Below are 22,849 nucleotides of genomic sequence, written 5' to 3' on the forward strand. Positions count from 1 at the left end.
ATCTAAATAACCTGTAATTGTTCTTAATATTTTATAATTTTCTGTGTAGAGGTCCTATATATACATCTTTCATTAGATTTACTCTTAGATAATTGTCATTTGTGATCATTATAAATATCAACTTTAAGCTAAAAATCTTTTCTCTGTTTACTAATGATACGTATGAAAATATTTTGTATTTTTCTATTGACGTGTTATTCAGCTAACTTGCTAAGATAATTTATTAATTCTAATAATTTGTCTATAGGTGCTTTGTATTTTTTGATATAGACAATCATTCTATCAGAAAATATTGAGAGTTGTATTTTTTCCTTTCCAATCCTTATATCTTTAGTATGCTTTATGGGATTGGGTAGGACCACTAGTACTCTGTTAAACCGAACTGGCAATAGTGGACATTCTTGTCTATTTATGAACTCTAAATGAAAGGTTTCAATAATTTATTATTAATTATGTTTGCTGTAGGTTTTAAAAAATTATTAAAAATTCCCTTCTCTTCCTCCTCTTTTTTGTCTTCATTTGGATTAGTATATTATAATTATTTCATTTTCTCCTGAATTATCTTTTTAGTTATACATTCTTTTACTAATTTCTTTATTGATTTCCTGGGTACTATAACAAGCATCATTGACTTGTTTAGTATAGATTAAACTAATACTTTTGCCACTTACAGACAATGCTAGGACCTTGAATAATAACTCCATTTACTTGCTCTCACTTTTTCTTTTAATATTATGCCTTTCAATTATACATATACTCTAGGAACAGATTACATTATTATTGTTTTTTTATACAGTTACTTTTTAAAAAAATTAATTAATTAATTTTTGGCTGTGTTGGGTCATCGTTGCTGCAGGCAGGCTTTCTGTAGTTGCGGCCAGCAGGGGCTACACTTCGTTATGTTGCGCGGGCTTTTCATTGCGGTGGCTTCTCTTGTTGTGGAGTGCAGGCTCTCTGTGCCCGGGCTTCAGTAGTTGTGGCGCATGGGCTTAGTTGCTCCGCGGCATGTGGGATCTTCCCGGACCAGGTCTTGAACCCGTGTCCCCTGTATTGGCAGGTGGATTCTTAACCACTGTGCCATCAGGGAAGTCCCTAAAGTTACTTTTTCTTGTTTCTTTCTGGGATATCTTTCCTTATGAATAAATTCTTTAATATTTCTTTTAGTGGTGGTAAAGAAATACTTAATCTATGGAATATGAGAAATATGCTTATTTTGCCAACACTTTTGAAGAATAGTTTTGCTGAATATTAAGTTCTGTGTTGTAAGTTATTTTTCCCTCCAGTGCTTTCAGATGACATTCCATAGTATTTTGAGAAGATGGCTGTCAAGTTTATTGTTCAGGTAGCGTAACATTTTCTTCCCCCCTCTAGCTGCTTTGTAAAATTTTTCTTTGTTTTTGATTTTCAATGGCTTTATTATATGCTCAATTTTAGTTTTCTTTGGTTTTATCTTGTTTGCAGTTTTTGTTTTCTAAATTTATTTATTTAATTTTGGCTGTGTTGGGTCTTCGTTTCTGCGTGAGGGCTTTCTCCAGTTGCGGCAAGCAGGGGCCACTCCTCATCACAGTGCATGGGCCTCTCACTATCGTAGCCTCTCTTGTTGTGGAGCACAGGCTCCTGACGTGCAGGCTCAGTAGTTGTGGCTCACGGGCCCAGTTGCTCCGTGGCATGTGGGATCCTCCCAGACCAGGGCTCGAACCCGTGTCCCCTGCATTGGCAGGCAGACTTTCAACCACAGCGCCACCAGGGAAGCCCTTGTTTGCAGTTTTTAAAGCTTCTTGAATATGTGGCTTGATGTCTTTCATCAGTATAGGAAAATTCCAGCAATCTGTCTTTGAATATTGCTTCTGCCTCATGCTTTTCTCTCTTTCCCTTCTGTAACTCAAGGAATATGTGTGTTAAATCCTTTCACCTTAAAGTAATTATACCACAATAAAGATGTTATAAAATATTTTCACCATATCTCTTATATCTTCTATGCTCTCTCTATTTTTTAAACATCACTTTTGGTCTCTATTATATGCTGTATATTTTATGCTGACCAATCTTATACTTCAGCAAAATTCTCTTCTTATTATTAAATCATCAACTGAATCTAAACTTCAATTATGACTTTTTTTAGCTTTAGGATTGTAATTTCCGTTTAAAAATAGATTACAATTTTCTGGTGAAATTATTTATTATGTATTTATTTCAATACCTTAATCACAGTTTATTTGTGATCCGTCATATCATTGTAATAATTGGATCATCTGTGTGTCTTTTTATTCATTTTTTTCTCATGATTCTCTTTCTTCGTAAGCCTGATAATTTTGTATTGAGTTCTGGGTATTGTACATAAGAAGCTGTAGTTGTTCTAGATGTAATTATATTCCTCTAGAAATGGATAAAGAATTTATAAATATCTGACAGATATGAGTTTAGAACATTTATGAAAAAGTTTGAATTGAGATAAATATTTTATCCCTTTTTCTTTTTTGTCTACTACAATGATGTCTGTCATTACAAATCTTCTGAACATTTTATTTTTCTCTTTCCTACTGACACCCAAGTTCTATTTTGTACTCTCATACAAAGTAAATTTAGTGGAATAAAGATTCTGTACTTTATTTTAAACCCCTTTTTCTTCCTCCACTCCCCTTTCCTTGGTACATAAGAACCAAGCTTATTGAATTTATTACTCTTTAGTTACCCTCCTTTCTTCTTTCTTACCCTAGATACTTGCTAATGGTATAAGAATCTTGCATCTCACCAAGTTTCCACTCACTTGACCTAGGATTTTTTTTTTGGTGGGGGGGATTTTTTTAAATTCAAACAGAAAGTCACTAAAATTATAATCATCCTCATCAGTTCACTCAGTCCCATGTAATTAATTCTTTTTCATCTTGATCTTTTACTAGCACTTTTATAAATTCATCAGTTTTCCATTAGAGTTCTGAAAATGCTTATTCATTCAGTTCAGCAGTACAGTCAGTTACCAGAAACCTGTACTTGTCAGAGTCTTTTCCATGAATTCCTTGAAGGTGAAACCCTTTTATAGGAACATTTTTGCAAAAGCATCAGAGTACACCCAGAACTGTCTGTAAAAGACAAAAAACTTAAAAATAACCATGGTTAAAGATTTGATGAAAGTTCATAATAATGCAATCAACAAGGAAATTTAGTTATTTCTGAGATATACATTTTAAAGTAATAACTAGAATTATGACTTATAACATTATACCAGAACATATAAGCTTTTTAGAAATTTCATGTAATGTTTGAAACATTTATATTAACATATTTTCATACAAATAACCCAAAGAAAGTTTAGTATTAGTTGTTTTTTTGTTTGTTTGTTTTTTATACTGCAGGCTCTTATTAGTCATCAGTTTTATACACATCAGTGTATACATGTCAATCCCAATTGGCTAATTCAGCACACCAACATCCCCACCCCACTGTGGCTTCCCCCCTCGGTGTCCATACATTTGCTCTCTACATCTGTGTCTCAACTTCTGCCCTGCAAACCGGTTCATCTGTACCATTTTTCTAGGTTCTACATACAAGCGTTAATATACGATATTAGTTTTTCTTTTTCTGACTTACTTCACTCTGTATGACAGTCTCTAGATCCATCCACGTCTCAACAAATGACCCAATTTCATTCCTTCTTTATGGCTGAGTAATATTCCATTGTATATATGTACCACAACTCCTTTATCCATTCATCTGTTGATGGGCATTTAGGTTGCTTCCATGACCTGGCTATTGTAAATAGTGCTGCAATGAACATTGGGGCGCATGCGTCTTTTTGAATTAAGGTTTTCTCTGGGTATATGCCCAGTAGTGGGATTGCTGGATCATATGGTAATTCTATTTTTAGTTTTTTAAGGAACCTCCATACTGTTCTCCATAGTGGCTGTATCAATTTACATTCCCACCAACAGTGCAAGAGGGTTCCCTTTTCTCCACACCCTCTCCAGCATTTGTTGTTTGTAGATTTTCTGATGATGCCCATTCTAACTGGTGTGAGGTGATACCTCATTGTAGTTTTGATTTGCATTTCTCTAATAATTAGTGATGTTGAGCAGCTTTTCATGTGCTTCTTGGCCATCTGTATGTCTTCTTTGGAGAAATGTCTACTTAGGTCTTCTGCCCATTTTTGTATTGGGTTGTTTGTTTCTTTAATATTGAGCTGCATGAGCTGTTTATATATTTTGGAGATTAATCCTTTGTCCATTGATTGGTTTGTGAATAATTTCTCTCATTCTGAGGGTTGTCTTTTCATCTTGTTTATGATTTCCTTTGCTGTGCAAAAGCTTTGACGTTTCATTAGATCCCATTTGTTTATTTTTATTTCCATTACTCTAGGAGGTGGATCAAAAAATATCTTGCTGTGATTTATGTCAAAGAGTGTTCTTCCTATGTTTTTCTCTAAGAGTTTTATAGTGTCCGGTCTTACATTTAGGTCTCAAATCCATTTTGAGTTTATTTTTGTGTATGGTGTTAGAGAGTGTTCTAATTTCATTCTTTTACATGTAGCTGTCCAGTTTTCCCAGCACCATTTATTGAAGAAACTGTCTTTTCTCCATTGTATATCCTTGCCTCCTTTGCCATAGATTAGTTGACCACAGATGGGTGGGTTTATCTCTGGGCTTTCTATCTTGTTCCATTGATCTATGTTTCTGTTTTTGTGCCAGTACCATATTGTCTTGATTACCGTAGCTTTGTAGTATAGTCTGAAGTCAGGGAGCCTGATTCCTCCAGCTCCGTTTTTTTCCCTCAAGGCTGCTTTGGTTATTCGGGGTCTTTTGTGTCCCCATACAAATTTTAAGATGATTTGTTCGAGTTCCGTAAAAAATGCCACTGGTAATTTGATAGGGATTGCATTGAATCCGTAGATTGCTTTGGGTAGTATAGTCATTTTCACAATATTGATTCTTCCAATCCAAGAGCATGGTATATCTCTCAATCTGTTGGTATCATCTTTAATTTCTTTCATCAGTGTCTTATAGTTTTCTGCATACAGGTCTTTTGTTTCCATAGATAGGTTTATTCCTAGGTATTTTATTCCTTTTGTTGCAGTAGTAAATGGGGGTGTTTCCATAATTTCGGTCCCTGAGGAGGCCAAACAAGGCACCTTCGTGGGCCACATCGCCCAGGACTTGGGGCTGGAGCTGGTGGAGCTGGTGCCGCGTCTGTTCCGGGTGGCATCCAAAGGCCGTAGGGACCTTCTGGAGGTAAATCTGCAGAATGGCATTTTGTTTGTGAATTCTCGGATCAACCGGGAGGAGCTGTGCGGGCGGAGCGGGGAGTGCAGCATCCACCTGGAGGTGATCGTGGACCGGCCGCTGCAGGTGTTCCATGTGGAGGTGGAGGTGAAGGACATTAGTGACAACCCCCCAAGGTTCTTGCGACAAAAATAAACACTATTTTAGAATCAAGAATAGCGGATTCGGGCTTCCCTGGTGGCGCAGTGGTTGAGAGTCCGCCTGCCGATGCAGGGGACACGGGTTCGTGCCCTGGTCCAGGAAGATACCACATGCCGCGGAGCGGCTGGGCCCGTGAGCCATGGCCGCTGAGCCGGCGTCCGGAGCCTGTGCTCCGCAACGGGAGGGACCACCACAGTGAGAGGCCTGGGTACCGGAAAAAAAAAAAAAAAAAAAAAAAAAGAATAGCGGATTCTAGGTTTCCGCTAGAGGGCACATCTGATATGGATATCGGAAGAAACGCAGAACTGAGATACAAGTTACAAGCTAATGAATATTTTGACTTGGATGTTAAAACAAATGAAGAGGAAACAAAATTTTTAGAGCTAGTTTTCAAGAAACCAGTAGGTAGGGAAGAAACGCAAGAACATCGTTTATTGCTGATTGCAATTGATGGAAGAAAACCTGAACTAACAGGTACAGTTCAGTCATTGATCAATGTATTGGATGCGAATGATGATGCCTCGGAATTTGATAAATCAACTTATAATGTCAGAATACTGGAAAATGCACCGAACGGGATATTAGTTATTAAACTGAATGCCTCAGAAGCAGGTGAGGGCATTAAGGAAATAGTGTACCTCTTTAGTAATCTTGTTCTTGACAACGTAACATCTAAATTTGCGATCAATCTAATAGTGGGGAAATAACAGTTCAGGGAAAGAAAACTGGATTATGAAGACTGTAATTTATATGAAATTAATATTGATGCCGTTGATAAAAGTCCATTCCCATTAACTGACACTGCAAAGTAATAGTGAAAATCCTGGATGAGAATGATAATAGCCCAGAGATGGTCATAACCTCCTTATCTCTGCCTGTGCAAGAGGACGCCCCACTGGGCACTGTCATCGCCCTGATCAGTCTGTCAGACCACGACTCCGGTGCCGATGGGCAGGTGACTTGCACCCTGATGCCTCATGTCCCCTTCAAGCTGGTGTGCACCTTCAAGAATGACTATGCATTGGTTCTACACAGTGCCTTGTATCGCGAGACTGTGGCCAACTATGAGGTGGTGGTGACCGCGAGGGACGGGGGTTCGCCTTCCCTGTTGGCCACAGCCAGCGTGTCCGTGGAGGTGGCCGACGTGAACGACAACGCGCCCGCGTTCGCGCAGCCCGAGTACACGGTGTTGGTGAAGAACAACCCGCCCGGCTGCCACATCTTCACGAAAGGAGCCGCCCAAGGCAGATCTCATGGCCTTCAGCCCCAGCCTGCCTCAGGGTCCCATTTCTACGGACACCGTGAGTCTCAAAACTCTTACAGCAATTTTTCGTCCTGTCTTTAATATGAAATATTTAATATTATCCTCTATCTTCTCTTTGTATTTTAAATTATGGCTTTGTAAGTAATTATTGTATCCTTTTAGATATAAATTCTCTTGGTACTAATTCATTTACTTATAGTTACGCTTAAAATTTACTTTGTTTGAGAAAATTGTTTTGCACTATAGTGTTTATTTCAGTAACAATCCCCTTTTTATAAGGTTTTAAAAGTTTGAGTTAATGGACTAGTTTTCTGTGGACCATAGAAAGCATTTGCAGATTGAAATTTTTAGTTGAATGTTTCAATTTTCAAATATTAGTGTTGTCGTAAGATACTTGTAAGATACATACTTGGCATTATTATTTATTGTCAAAGCCCCATGTTGTAACTACATAGAAATATTTAACATCGTCGTGTCAATTTGCCTTTTTTGTTCTCCATATACTATCCATTATTTGAGTATTTTTATTACACATATTGAATTAAGTTTTTCAGTAATATTTGTGCATTGAATGACTCTTTCAAGTCTGTTTAAATGGTTGGCCTTGGCATACTAATGGTGAATTTGATATTTATAATTAAAACTTTTTAGCTCTAGTGGCTTCATTTTATTCATTTTTGAATACAAAATACATTTACATGATTTAAAATGTTTTAAAATGTTTCCATTCTACCTCCAATATCAAACCACTTAATACACCTGCTGAATATTTCAAACTTTCCAATTTCTTGGCTATTCTTCTAGAGAATTTTTCATATACTAATAAACTCCTGTCTCCCATTTTAAGACATAATATTTGTGTTGATTTTCCTTCCCCCTTCATTTAATATAATTTGTCTATCATGACATATTACTTAAGGAGTTTTTTCATTCTTTTTTCCAGCCCATGTTGTCCCATTTTGCAGATATGTCATAATTCCCCACCTCCAACGTCAACATTTAGTGGAGCAATGATTAGTTTTTCTCTATCTTACTTTTTATTTTCCAATACACAAATTATTATATTGGTGAGAAATAATCATGAATTCTCACAGTTGGGAAAATCTTAACATTTTTGAGTTAGAAAACATTTGTATTTATTGTTGCCTTTTGTTTTTAGATTTTAAAAAACTGTACTATGATATAACCACCCCCGAGTTTGTTGTTTACCAATACCATTTTTACAACAAAGCCATACATTTTATCTACTATAGGTAAGAGTGCTCTCCATCTCAAACACAGAGAACTGTTTTTCTACACTTCTTTAAAAAACAGTATGGGTTTAGCCAGGAATAAATATTCCACATTTCATATGACAAAATGTCAATTCCTTTTATTGCTTTCCTATTTCTTGCATTCTCACATGTATTTAATTTTATAAGTACACTTGTATCATACTATTTAAACATTTCTAATACCTCATTACTTTGGGGGAGTCCTATAAATGGAGAGGGCATTCTCACCACTGTGTAAATTTGTAGGTAACAGTTGTCAGCTTTTTAAAAATCAAGTTAAATAAATCAAGTTAATTTAGTTTTGAAATATAAACTATTTATAACTGAGAATTTTCTTTGCTGGGCGAGGAAGATTTTCACGGATTGACTAAACTTTTTTCTCACACAATCCTCTCCCTTGATTAGATGAACTGTTTGAGTAAATAAATAAACAAAAATATAAGATGTTTCTTATGAGGAGACCAGTATTTTCCTTTTCCAATGGAAAGGAAATTGCATATATGATTTCAGTAACATTGTATAATTTTCTACTTGGAGCCAATAAATAGAATTATTGCAACTGTTTCAGTTAATTGGACTATATTACCAACCTTCTGGAAATTGCTAGGAACTTCAATAGAAAGACAGATTTGATACTTCAATTAACTAATTTAAAAGTTGATATTCAAAGAGATTCTTCACGTAGGGCAGCAATTTATGAAATACCTTAACCACTATAGAAAACCTTCAACTAACAAGACTGTAGGCCAATATATCTTTTTTTTGTTTTTTTTTCCAGTACGCGGGCCTCTCACCGTTGTGGCCTCTCCCGCTGCGGAGCACAGGCTCCGGACGGGCAGGCCCAGCGGCCGTGGCTCACAGGCCCAGCCATTCTGCCGCATGTGGGATCCTCCCGGACCGGGACACGAACCCGTGTCCCCTGCAGCGGCAGGTGGACTCTCAACCACTGCACCACCAGGGAAGCCCCCAATATATCTTTTGTCAAGGCCTTTCTTCCTGTTAGCAAAGGAACCTTTTATTTGGGGGCTTATTATTGGTTGTCAAATGAACTCTTTGTTTACTCAAAATAAGTGTAATAGAAAGCGATAAGGACTACTACTTATCAGGATAGATCTAGGTTAGTTATTTTAAGATGTTGTCATGTAAGTTATGTAAAATGTTCTCATGTTGGGGGGTACTTTGTATTACAGTTGTCTGTGAGGATTTTACAAGTATATCAGAATTGTGCAGAAGGGTGAGTGTTGGCAAGTGTCTGTTTGAAAATTCTTTTTAATAACTTTCATTGTCTCCTTTTGAGAAAGAGTTTAATTACCTACAGTTGATGACATTAAGGATGAATTCATGGTAAGATGATATTTTGGCATGACTTTGATATGAGTGGAGCATTCTTACAGGTAAAGATGGAGGTAATTTTTAAAAAATTGAACAAAGGTTGTATTGTGGAAGAAGGAAAGCAAGTGATCTATGTTGTCTGCAAAATAGAATATTGGAGAGTAGTTGAAAATAACACTGGAAATGTTGGCTTGTGACCATATCTCAGGTCACATAGAAGTGATTCTAACATCTTGGGATTTATTTGTTTAGTGCAATCCAATAAAAGCTGTACCCATGAAGATAAATATGGTGGTATGTGAAAAGACAGATGGACAGATGGACTATAGGCCAACTTTGAATAGGGCAGGTAAGGGAGATGGAGTAATAAAAAATTGATATAGGTGACATGTAGAATGTTCATGCCATTAAATAAAAGGTGAATTTAAGGGTTTGAATTTGGGGGGTATTAATGATTTATCTTCATAATCTTTAAATTGTAATCAAATTATTTTCTAGGAGTCATCAGCATGTATGGCTAAAAATGACAATTATAACCATTGAAAAGGGGGAGGAAGATGTGAGTTTGGGAATAGCTTCAATAGAAGTCTTGTCTGAAATGTTGGAAGGGGATGAGAACACAAATAAAAGCATATAAGAGGTTGAGGTAGAAAGAAACGGATAAGGTCATTTAGGAGCAGCGGAAGGATCAGAGCGGCAAAGCACAATAGGTAGAAATTCCACAAGATGGAGAAGTATAAGTAGAAATTCCACAAGAAGGAAAATATTTTGAGGGGGAGGACTAACATAAGCTGCAGAGAAATTAAGAAATGTTGTAAGGAATATGTGCTAAAATTTTCAGCCTCCATTATTAAATTAAAAAACATTATTAGGAGTAGTTGATGTTCACTCAACAAAGAAAGAATGGACTTTGATAATCTATAAGGTTTTAAAAATTTGGGTAAAACTTGCTAATTTAAAATTACACTCTTTTCTCAAAATATAATAGTATATTCTGTGACAGAAATACATGCACATGTTTCTTCTCTATGCAAATATGTAGGATAGTTTGCACTTCTAATTCCCAAGCCTGGTTCATATCACACTTAAGCTTTCTAAAATGGCTGATACAGTTTTTCCTTTATTGGGAGGAAAGTTGTTTCACGATGAGTATTTCGAACCCTTACACTACTCTAAACTAATAAAAGAAAACAGACGAGATAAACTGACCCTGCAAATTACAAACATGAGGAGATTTACTATTAAAATAAGGCAAAACATATATATGTAATATAAATATCTATATCTTTAACTTCAAGAACTATAGCGTAGCTTCGTTGTGAAGTCATTACTTACCCTTTCGAGCCGCATGATGTCGCTGTCTACCGTGAAGTTACACTAGCTGTTATTCAAGTCCATTGCTCCCGTTACTGCATCCTTCCACGAGTGTTGAATGATGGCAGGCGCAGAAGAACTGAATTAACAGACTCGGGATCATACAATATTTCATCTTAATGCCTAGACAAGATTTCCTGATGGAACTAAACCAGCAAGTATTTGAAATGCTTATTACACCTGAAGGCCGACTGAGATCCCGGTGTTTGCTTCTCTCGCTCCTGCTCCTTGCAGCCTGGGAGGCGGGGAGCGGCCAGGTCCGCTACTCCGTCCCAGAGGAGGCCAAACACGGCACCTTCGTGGGCCGCATCGCCCAGGACCTGGGGCTGGAGCTGACGGAGCTGGTGCCGCGCCTGTTCCGGGTGGCGTCCAAAGGCCGCGGGGACCTTCTGGAGGTAAATCTGCAGAATGGCATTTTGTTTGTGAATTCTCGGATCGACCGGGAGGAGCTGTGCGGGCGGAGCGTGGAGTGCAGCATCCACCTGGAGGTGATCGTGAACCGGCCGCTGCAGGTGTTCCATGTGGAGGTGGAGGTGAAGGACATTAACGACAACCCGCCTGTGTTCCCGGTAAAGGAACAAAGAGTGTTGATTTCCGAATCTAGGCTGCCAGATTCGTTGTTTCCACTAGAGGGCGCGTCGGATGCAGATGTGGGCTCAAATTCTGTCTTAACCTACAAGCTCAGTTCCAACGAAAACTTCGCGTTAGATGTGAAAACAAACAGTGATGACAGTACACAAATTGGGCTCGTGTTAAGGAAATCGTTGGACAGAGAGGAAGCGCCCGAACATAACTTATTCCTCATGGCTACTGACCAAGGCAAACCTGAGCTCACTGCCACTGTTCAGCTGCTGGTCACCGTACTGGATGTGAATGACAATGCTCCCAGTTTTGGACAGTCAGAGTATGAAGCAAAAATATTTGAAAACTCAGATAACGGAACAATAGTTATGAGACTGAATGCTTCTGATAGGGATGAAGGAGCGAATGGGGAGTTTTCATACTCTTTTAATAGTCTTGTTCCATCCATGGTTAGTAACCAGTTTAGAATAGATCCAAATACTGGAGAAATAGTAATTCAAGGGAATTTAGATTTTGAAAATATAAATTTATACAAAATCCGTATTGATGCGACAGACAAAGGCCACCCACCCATGGCTGGTCATTGCACCATCTTGGTGAAAGTTTTGGATAAAAATGATAATGTCCCTCAGATTGCACTGACTTCCTTATCCTTGCCTGTCCGAGAGGACGCTCATTTCGGCACTGTCATTGCCCTAATTAGCGTGTCCGATCTCGACTCAGGTGCCAACGGGCAGGTGACCTGCTCTCTGACGCCCCATGTTCCCTTCAAACTGGTGTCCACCTTCAAGAATTACTATTCGCTGGTGCTGGACAGCGCCTTGGATCGCGAGAGTGTGGCGAACTATGAGGTGGTGGTGACTGCGAGGGACGGGGGCTCGCCTTCCCTGTCGGCCACAGCCAGCGTGTCCGTGGAGGTGGCCGACGTGAACGACAATGCGCCCGCGTTCGCGCAGCCCGAGTACACGGTGTTCGTGAAGGAGAACAACCCTCCCGGCTGCCACATCTTCACGGTGTCGGCGCGGGACGCGGACGCGCAGGAGAACGCGCTGGTGTCCTACTCGCTGGTGGAGCGGCGGGTGGGCGAGCGAGCGCTGTCGAGCTACGTGTCGGTGCACGCGGAGAGCGGCAAGGTGTACGCGCTGCAGCCGCTGGACCACGAGGAGCTGGAGCTGCTGCAGTTCCAGGTGAGCGCGCGCGACGCGGGCGTGCCGCCTCTGGGCAGCAACGTGACGCTGCAGGTGTTCGTGCTGGACGAGAACGACAACGCACCCGCACTGCTGCTGCCCGGGACGGGAGGTGGGGCGGGCGTGCTGAGCCAGCTGGTGGCTCGGTCGGTGGGCGCGGGCCACGTGGTGGCGAAGGTGCGCGCGGTGGACGCGGACTCGGGCTATAACGCGTGGCTGTCGTACGAGCTGCAGCCGGCGGCAGGTGGCGCGCGCAGCCCGTTCCGCGTGGGGCTGTACACGGGCGAGATCAGCACGACGCGCGCCCTGGACGAGGTCGACGCTCCGCGCCAGCGCCTGCTGGTGCTGGTGAAGGACCACGGCGAGCCGGCGCTGACGGCCACGGCCACCGTGCTGCTGTCGCTGGAGGACAGCGGCCAGGCGCCCAAGGCCTCTTCGCGGGCGTCGACCGGCGCCGCTGGAGCGGAGACGGCGTTAGTGGATGTGAACGTGTACCTGATCATCGCCATCTGCGCGGTGTCCAGCTTGTTGGTGCTCACGCTGCTGCTGTACACGGCGCTGCGGTGCTCGGCGCTGCCCAGCGAGGGCGCGCGCGGGCCCGGGAAGCCCACGCTGGTGTGCTCCAGCGCGGTGGGGAGCTGGTCTTACTCGCAGCAGAGGCGGCAGCGGGTGTGCTCTGGGGAGAGGCCGCCCAAGACCGACCTCATGGCCTTCAGCCCCAGCCTTCCAGCTTGTCCAGTAGTGGTGGATATGGGCGAGCTTCAGGATTTAAATGGTGATCGGCTTTCCAAAGTAAGTCTGAATTTTCATAATTACCAGTTAATATTTATTTTGAAATGTTATAATTGTTTTCCTTCAGTTTATATTTACACTCTCTTTTTTTTGAAAAATTTGAATAATTACATTATATACGTCTTTTCCTTTTTGTTAATCATTATGATCTCTTTTGTTTATTAATGTTGACTTAAAGTGGAATCAGACGTTATTAATATCATTTTACACCTCAAGATTTTTGTCTTGAAACTCAAAATTTCATTGGATACATTCATTTGTGATGCATTTAAAAATTTGCACTGGTAGTATTTTTTTTCTTATTAATGTTGTAGAGATTTCATTACTTTCCATTTGAACTTCAGGAGGGTTATTTCACAGTTACTCATTTTTAAATAATATATTGACATTTCAATGTCACTTTATTACATTTTTATCCTTTCAGCTTCCTTCCTTTCTTTCTGCCTTTTTTTTTTTAATGCTTCTGTTTCACCAACACTTTCAAGTTATCCACTTTGTTTAAGGACCCTGTTCATCATATCTTAATCTAGATTCCTTTTGGGGCCTGGTGATTCCAAGAGTCCAAGAGTCTGTAGTGCTTATTTACTGTTGGCCTTTTAAACCATTTAGAGACAAAGTACATAGTATTAGTTATCAGACTGAATACTTCTGATTGGGTTGAAGAAGTGAATGGGAAAATTTCACCCTCTTACAACTACCATGAGACACCTATGGTTATTGCTCAGCTTATCAGGGATTCAAATATCAGACAAATAGTAATTCAACAGAATGTGAACTTTGCCCAAGTACATTCATGTAAAATCTGCATTGAACTCTCAAACACTGCAAATCACTTATTTATGTTTGATTTTTATTTGGTGGGTTCCTTTCATAGAACTATTTCTTCTAATTTAATGCTTTCATTATTCACTCTGTATTATGATTTAAACTCTTCACTGTTTCTTTACATGCAGGAAGCAGAGAATAGTGTTTATTGTTGTGAGTTTTTTTTTTTTTTAACATCTTTATTGGGGTATAATTGCTTTACAATAGTGTGTTAGTTTCTGCTTTATAACAAAGTGAATCAGCTATACATATACATATGTTGTTGTGAGTTTTGAAGCCATCCTTCCTTGCCTAAATTCCCCCCTACCAATTTTGTTCTGTGCAGCCTTGCTTAACCTCTCATTTTTCAGTTTTCCACCTGTAAAGCTGGGATGATAAATAGTAATACCTATCACAGGTAAATGCTGAAGTACTTAGTAAGTTGATACTTATAAAGTGCTTATGATAGTATTAGCTAAATAGTAAGAGCTTGATCAATTTGGCTATTCATATTCTGAAGAGGAATAGGAAAATCTAAAATGTCAGAAGGTCATCATTATGGCTTCTATATTTTTTTTTATGTGAAGGCTATTTATGACCTCCCTATAAATAATTAATTTAAGATGTATTTTAATTAATCCAAGATGTCTCTAACATTTTGAATGCCACTGAAGAAAATTTTGATCCATTTTTTTCTATGTTGAAAATTGAATTAAGATTTTGGCAGTGGAAAAGCATTTTGGATTTAAAAAATACATTTAAGCTGCTGAGCCTTTGGTGCTTTGCTGAAGGTGATTTTAACTTTTTGTGTTGTCCATGTTTTCCTAGGAAGTATTAGACTACCTTAAACTGGAATGACATATTTTCCTACATTTACAAGTTGTCCAGGGTCCATCAGAGGACTGAACTGGGGTTTGTGCTCCCCAATATTTTCATTTTCTATTTTTTGAAATGGTGGAAACCATTGGTAGTGTTTCTGATTTTTAAAAATAAGTAAGCACACAATAGTTTTGTTTTGGTTTTTTTTGGTGGCTTTGGGTCTTCGTTGCTGCATGCGGGCTTTCTCTAATTGAGGAGAACGGGGGCTACTCTTCATTGCAGCGCGCGGGCTTCTCACTGCGGTGGCTTCTCTTGTTGCGGAGCACAGGCTCCAGGCGCGCGGGCTTCAGTAGTTGTGGTGCACAGGCTTAGTTGCTCCGCGGAATGTGGAATCTTCCCGGACCAGGGCTTGAACCCGTGTACCCTGCATTGGCAGGCGGATTCTTAACCACTGCGCCACCAGGGAAGCCCCACACAATAGTTTTTAAACACATACTTAAAAGTGACAAAAAAAAAAAAAGTGACAAATAGACTATTGTATAATCAATAAAGAGTGTCATTTGTATAAATACCTAACAACCATAAAAATAGTATGCTTTCTTAGGAAATAGAGAAGAACCATAGGCATCACTCTTGAGTAAACATTTAAAAAATATTCTAGGATGGTCTCTAAGAACATGATGCTGTGTCAAGAATGATTGAATTAACAAGAACCAGCCCCTGGCTTCAAGAAGTTTATAGAAAAATAAAGATATCTGTCATACATAAATATAACCATCTTAGAGGCAGAATATTATAAGAGATACAAGAGATGTAAATCACTGTGATTTTATTGAACAGAAATATCCACCTTTTTCCCTTGTTGAAGGAGTCCTTCAAGAGTTTTGACATTTTAGTGGTTTTTAAATGGAAAAGTTTCCTTTGGGAGAATATTGAGTATAACCAGTATTCTTGGCAACAGAGGAACTTAAGTAAAGTACACAGAAAACCCCAAATGTGCCTGGACACAGGGAAGTCTGTTTTGGTTAAAACATATAGTTCCTATAGGAAAGAGTATGAGATAAAGCAGGAAAAGTAATATGAGAAAAATCTCTTGGGTCATTTGAGTACTTGACTAAGAAATTTTGACTCACCTCTCACATCATTTGACAGCTATCAAAAAGAGTGAACCCATAGGAATAAAAGGTGTTTTTCAGGAAGATGACTGCCAGGATTAAGAGAAGGATAAATGGAGTTGTGACAAGATGACGCAATAAGAAGCTATTGCAATAATTCAGGATAGCAGCATTATTTAAAACTCATTTAGGCAGATATTAAACTTGGAAAGCCATAGCATACAGACGTTAATTATTTTATTTGCAGTTGGGAAAATGGATGTGAAACATTAAAAAAAACTTGCTCTGTTAAGTAGAACTAAAAAGGATAAAACACCCCAAGCTTGATTAAAGGACTGCTTTAACTAAAGGACAGTTGAGTACCAACATTTAGCTGATGAAATAAACATATATTATAAAATAAATAATCTAAATCATGTTGGAGATTGTAAAAACAGGTGGATATTCATAAAACATGAGGCTTAGAAAGAATGAAAGGAAAAAAGATATGAGAACCATGAAATCCTGAAACAGAACATGTAAATTCTGATGAAAAGAGAAATTCAGAATACTTCGTCCTCGCAAAATGCACTTAATACAAATTCTTCCTTTTCAAAGATACCCTAAACCTTCCCTTATTGTACTTTCTTAAGACAAGTATATGAATTAGTTGCTAATATTTCTTGCTTCCTAAAAACAACTTTTCTAAGTTTTTCTTCCACTAGATTCTTGAGATCCTGGGTCCCTAGAGAGACCAGGAGTTTCCTTAACAGAAATCTAAGAAAATGGAGCTTCCTGGACTCTGAAGAGAGGATTTTAAAACTTAGGGTTGCTAACATAATTTTATTTGTCACTTGCATTTTTATCTTTATTTTAAAACTTTGTGGAAAAACATATTTTCAAGGCTTGAGAACTACAATTATGGTCACACTAAACATCCAGAAGTGAAATCTCCTAAGAATGCCTTCAGCCAGCATGAGAAATGTTGTCCTACACTTTAACAAATATTTGTAGAAATTCAGAGATTGAAATAAAACTTTGCACCTTATTAATATAAAGTTAATTTTTGTAATTCGTACTTACTTTTTGGGCCACATGATGTCGCTCTTTACCATGAAATTCTCTTAATTCAAGACAAAACTAAGTCATCCCTTTTCACATCGGAAAGAGTCTCCACTCTGTTTCAGTACCCGGAGGTTGAACAATGGCGAGCCTATCAGGATAATAAAGACGGGATAAGAAGATTCCTCTAAGTTTTGCGACAAGTTACGCAGTTTAGAATAAAATACCAATAATTTGAAATGTACTCAAATCTAGGCGGCTCGGGGAACCGGCATCTACTGCTATTTTTTATAATTCTCATAGCCTGGGAGACCGGGAGCGGCCAGGTCCACTACTGGGTCCCGGAGGAGGTCAAACATGGCACCTTCGTGGGCCACATCGCCCAGGACCTGGGGCTGGAGCTGGCGGAGATGGTGCCGCGCCTGTTCCGGGTGGCGTCCAAAGGCCGCGGGGACCTTCTGGAGGTAAATCTGCAGAATGGCATTTTGTTTGTGAATTCTCGGATCGACCGGGAGGAGCTGTGCGGGCGGAGCGTGGAGTGCAGCATCCACCTGGAGGTGATCGTGGACCGGCCGCTGCAGGTGTTCCACGTGGAGGTGGAGGTGAAGGACATTAACGACAATCCTCCTGTGTTCCCCGGAACACAAAGGAATCTGTTTATCGCGGAATCCAGGCCGCTTGACTCTCGGTTTCCACTAGAGGGCGCCTCCGATGCAGATATCGGGGAGAACGCTCTGTTGACTTACAGGCTGAGCTCCAATGATTATTTCTCTCTGGACGTACCAACCACCGACCAACAGGTAAAGCCTCTGGGACTTGTATTACGAAAACCTTTAGACAGGGAAGAATCTCCGGAACTTCATTTAGTGCTCACGGCCACTGACAGAGGCAAACCTGAGCTGACTGGCACAGTTCAGTTTCTCGTCAAAGTGCTGGACGCCAATGACAACGCCCCAGCTTTCGACAGAACACTCTATGCGGTGAAATTACCAGAAAACGTTCCCAATGCAACGTTCGTAATTAAACTCAACGCCTCAGATTTAGACGAAGGCTTGAATGGTGATATTATTTACTCATTCTCTAGTGACGTTTCTCCAGATATAAAATTTAAGTTCTACATAGACTCCCTAAGTGGGAAGATTATAACAATAGGACATATAGATTTTGAAGAAAGTAAAGCTTACAAAATTCCAGTAGAGGCGATCGATAAAGGCCTCCCACCCCTGGCTGGTCACTGTACAGTTCTTGTGGAAGTTTTGGACGCTAATGACAATGCTCCAGAGTTGACTGTCACTTCCCTGTCGCTTCCTATCTCAGAAGATGCTCAGCCCGGCACAGTTATCATCTTGATTAATGTGTCTGACCAAGATTCTGGTGCCAATGGGCAGGTGACCTGCTCATTAACGCCCCAGGTCCCCTTCAAACTGGTGTCCACCTTCAAGAATTACTATTCGCTGGTTCTGGACAGCGCCTTGGATCGCGAGACTGTGGCCAACTATGAGGTGGTGGTGACCGCGAGGGACGGGGGCTTGCCTTCTCTGTCAGTAACAGCCAGCGTGTCCGTGGAGGTGGCCGACGTGAACGACAACGCGCCCGCGTTCGCGCACTCCGAGTACACGGTGTTGGTGAAGGAGAACAACCCGCCCGGCTGCCACATCTTCACGGTGTCGGCGCGGGACGCGGACGCGCAGAAGAACGCGCTGGTGTCCTACTCGCTGGTGGAGCGGCGGGTGGGCGAGCGAGCGCTGTCGAGCTACGTGTCGGTGCACGCGGAGAGCGGCAAGGTGTACGCGCTGCAGCCGCTGGACCACGAGGAGCTGGAGCTGCTGCAGTTCCAGGTGAGCGCGCACGACGCGGGCGTGCCGCCTCTGGGCAGCAACGTGACGCTGCAGGTGTTCGTGCTGGACGAGAACGACAACGCACCCGCGCTGCTGCTGCCCGGGACGGGCGGCGGGGCGGGAGCGCTGAGTCAGCTCGTGGCTCGGTCGGTGGGCGCGGGCCTCGTGGTGGCGAAGGTGCGCGCGGTGGACGCGGACTCGGGCTATAACGCGTGGCTGTCGTACGAGCTGCAGCCGGTGGCGGGTGGCGCGCGCAGCCCGTTCCGCGTGGGGCTGTACACGGGCGAGATCAGCACGACGCGCGCCCTGGACGAGGCGGACGCGCCGCGCCAGCGCCTGCTGGTGCTGGTGAAGGACCACGGCGAGCCGGCGCTGACGGCCACGGCCACCGTGCTGCTGTCGCTGGAGGACAGCGGCCAGGCGCCCAAGGCCTCTTCGCGGGCGTCGACGGGCGCCGCTGGCGCGGAGGCCGCTCTGGTGGACGTGAACGTGTACCTGATCATCGCCATCTGCGCGGTGTCCAGCTTGTTGGTGCTCACGCTGCTGCTGTACACGGCGCTGCGGTGCTCGGCGCTGCCCAGCGAGGGCGCGCGCGGGCCCGGGAAGCCCACGCTGGTGTGCTCCAGCGCGGTGGGGAGCTGGTCTTACTCGCAGCAGAGGCGGCAGCGGGTGTGCTCTGGGGAGGGGCCGCCCAAGGCAGATCTCATGGCCTTCAGCCCCAGCCTCCCTCCGTTCTTAGGTTCAGAAAACGCGGGCAAACTGCAAGATGTTGATCATTGCACGGAGGTAGGTCCATTTAAACTGATATTAAAATATTTAAGACGGAATTTTATAATTTATAGTATTTCACATTTATTTTCCTTTTTATAATATACAGCACGTTTTCACACTTCAGTATACAAACGTTACTGTGGTTTAAAAGTATTTAAAATTAATCGTTTTTCCCCCCAGATTTATTGTGATATATTTGGTGAATAACATTGAGTATGTTTAAGGTATAAAACATGATGATTTGATACACGTGTATATGGCGAATTTAATCGCTGTTTCTCAGTGCCATCAGACATTAACCATTCTCCATGTGTTGGGTTTCTACTGAAATTCAAATTTTTCTTGGATAAATTTCTTCTTACTGAATACGATTTTATTCTTTGTAATACCTAACTTTCTGAACCCTAACAACAAGCTGTTTATATACATTCCTCCAAATAGCATTTATTTTTCATTGTATGTAGTTTTAACCTTACTTCATATACTACGTTTCGATAATATTTACATATTTTCTGGGGATTACTTTTACTTTAAGATCAGAGCCCATCCATTTTATTTACTTCTCTCTCTTAGGGTCTGTTACATAGGTTTAGAGAAACATATTACTATATATACTACATGTATATAGTGTTTACTGGTATTTTAAGCAGTTTAGTAATAAAGTACAGAATAATTTCTCTTCAAAATTTGCATGTTTTCACTTTCTTACCAAATTTATTATAGACCAGATAAAAATAAATCCAAAAGTGAACAAATATTTAATATTCCTTTCAACAGAATATCAAATAGAACATTGTACTATTTCAAGATATGTGCTTTATTATCAGATACTTTTTTAGTCATGTCAATAACAACATTTTTGGAGGATCTATGTATAGCAACTAATTTCTTTTAATCTGATAAAAATCTTACTTCTAATGATTAATAGTGAGGAAAATACTATCAGCCCTTTGTAGATAGTTGGAATATTATGGAAGAATATTTCACATTTAAACATATTTTATATATGATTTAGAAAAATAATTTGATTAGAAAAACTATTAATTCCATTCTTGCTGTTCAAATGATTAATTTATAAATCTTTATTACACAGAATATGCAGGATGATTAGGACTCATTAATTCAAGTTAACATTTTTAGTTTTGTACAGTAAAACTTTGAGAATCCAAGAATGCTTATTATTTTTTTTTTAATCTTTTCATTTTTTTGTTCTTCTTGTCTTTTTTAAATCTTTGCTTCTTGTAACTGTTTGACCTGGCTTGATGTTAGTTGGTCATAGATTTTGAGCATATTCCTTTGGAGAGAATGGTGGAACTTAATGGGATGGAATGAATGGTTTCTGGAACGCTCAATTTTTAATTTGTTATTAATATATTTCTTAATTTCTTTAACATTTATGACCAGAAATGTATGACATTTTATTTCCTTTGCTCACCTGTAAGTAACCTGAAACTAGTATTATTTTGTGGCTTATTTTATATTTCTCACAATACCTTCAGTGCCTAAATTTTATTTGGCTATTAAAAGCACATTACATGAAAGAAATAATTTTAATCCTTAACTTTAATGGCTGTGTTTTTTTCTTTTTTGTTTCTGGTTTTTTTGCGGTACGCGGGCCTCTCACTGTTGTGGCCTCTCCCGTTGCGGAGCACAGGCTCCGCACGCGCAGGCTCAGAGGCCATGGCTCACCGGCCCAGCTGCTCCGCGGCATGTGGGATCTTCCCGGACCGGGGCACGAACCCGTGTCCCCTGCATCCCCCTGCATCGGCAGGCGGGCTCTCAACCACTGCGCCAATGGCTGTGTATTTTTAAAATATGCTTATCTTTACTGTACTGTTTGAATCAAATGTGGAGTTTCTCCCTTATGAAAGTGATGGTACACTTAGATTTTCTGTTCTGTCTATGCCTACCTGATTTTTGGATATAACTTTAATTACTCATTTCTCCTAAATGTTTAATTGGTTTTTAAAAATTCCTTAATTAGAAATAAGACACTTAAAAATAAAAGAAACAAGACACTTTCCATCACCTACCATTTATTTGACAACTCTCATCATTTCGATAATTTTAGTTCTGTGTTCCTACAACTCTCTAATTGATATTCGAATTTCATTTTAGGGGTGTGCTTATCACAAAGATGGAGTCAAAATCTAATCTGTATTTTAACACTTTGCACTCTTCTATGTTAATGGTTTTATTTGTTTATTTTTAACGTTTTATTTTATATGGGTGTATATAGTTGATTAACAATTTCGTATTAGTTTCAGGTGAATGGTAATGATTTTAGCTATTAAATATTTCCTAACTTGAAAGGTACCAGAGCTCAGTTATTAAATACTGTGGATTCTGGAGCTTCCTGGATTAAAACTCCACCTCTTCCAGTTTTTGTTCATATAGTCTTTGATAAAGCATTTGTTATTTCAATTCCTTGGTTTCACATTCTAAGCATGATGAATATAAATTCTATTGCATAGAATTTTTGTATCAAGTAAGTTAATATTTATAAGTTGCTTATAAAATGTCTGTCAAATACTATGTGCATAACAAAATTTAGTTATTATTCAAAAGAGTTCAAGGAGTTAATAACTGGAAAAAGAAAAACTAAAATGTTAGAAAGTCATTATGGCCTTCTATATTACTCTTATTTTATGTAAAAGTTATCTTTTGTGAAGTTATTTTCAGGTTAACCTACAATGTGTCAATATTTTGAATTCTTTGTGATAGAATTAAAAAACTCATCTAAAAGTCAGTTTCACCAGTTTTGGGAAGTCCAATTACCATTGTGGATGTGGAAAACCTTTTGGAATCTAGAAATTTATCTAGATAAAGTCTCCTCAGGGAAAGTTTAGACTATCTTGTGTTGACAGTAATGTCTTTTTTCATACTTATAAGTTGCTTCAGATCATTTAGAGGTCTGAGTAGGTGTTTGAAATCTTTGTTCTTTTCCATTAATGGTGTTTTCCCTTCCTCAAAAATAAGTACACCGTATGTTTTGATGATGATTTAAAAGTTAGTAGTAGTTACTGCCTGTTAACCATGGAAGTAGACCATTTATATAGAAAGTGTTACAGAATAACTTTTAAAATATAGTCATCAGTCTTCATTAATCATTAGTAGGACCCTCAGGGGATTCCAAGACCATGTTAGCATGCCAGGGACCACTGAATTACCAAAACCCAGCCTCTGACATCAAAACGTTTGGGATAAAATAAATATATGGTTCATACAATGAAAGACAAGAT

General features: G+C 40.0%; 3 protein-coding genes across 3 annotated transcripts; all 3 read left to right on the plus strand.

Moving 5' to 3' along the window:
• The first annotated feature begins 342 nt into the window (after positions 1 to 342).
• LOC112404483 (protocadherin alpha-5-like) lies at positions 343 to 6,759 on the plus strand. The gene is given in 4 exon segments (XM_024752486.1): positions 343 to 352; positions 5,068 to 5,389; positions 5,617 to 6,209; positions 6,212 to 6,759. Coding segments are annotated over 4 exon segments (1,473 nt in total).
• A 4,039-nt stretch (positions 6,760 to 10,798) lies between these two features.
• On the plus strand, positions 10,799 to 14,861 carry LOC112404484 (protocadherin alpha-6-like). The gene is made up of 2 exons (XM_024752487.1): positions 10,799 to 13,245; positions 14,852 to 14,861. The coding sequence occupies exons 1-2, from the start codon at positions 10,799 to 10,801 to the stop codon at positions 14,859 to 14,861; spliced, it is 2,457 nt and encodes an 818-aa protein (XP_024608255.1).
• Positions 14,862 to 17,237: 2,376 nt separating this feature from the next.
• Positions 17,238 to 19,628, plus strand: LOC112404375 (protocadherin alpha-7-like; the record flags this gene model as incomplete). Its single annotated transcript, XM_024752317.1, has 1 exon — positions 17,238 to 19,628. A coding segment is annotated over exon 1 (2,391 nt), but the record flags the coding sequence as incomplete, so codon positions are not given.
• Between the last annotated feature and the right edge of the window lie 3,221 nt (positions 19,629 to 22,849).

Source organism: Neophocaena asiaeorientalis, unplaced genomic scaffold, assembly GCF_003031525.2.
Source record: "Neophocaena asiaeorientalis asiaeorientalis breed wild unplaced genomic scaffold, Neophocaena_asiaeorientalis_V1.1 scaffold204, whole genome shotgun sequence".
Lineage (NCBI taxonomy): Eukaryota > Metazoa > Chordata > Mammalia > Artiodactyla > Phocoenidae > Neophocaena > Neophocaena asiaeorientalis.

Bases quoted from the DNA above. Each gene is read 5' to 3' on its own strand.
- LOC112404484 (XM_024752487.1), top strand. From the start codon at position 10,799: ATGGAACTAAACCAGCAAGTATTTGAAATGCTTATTACACCTGAAGGC.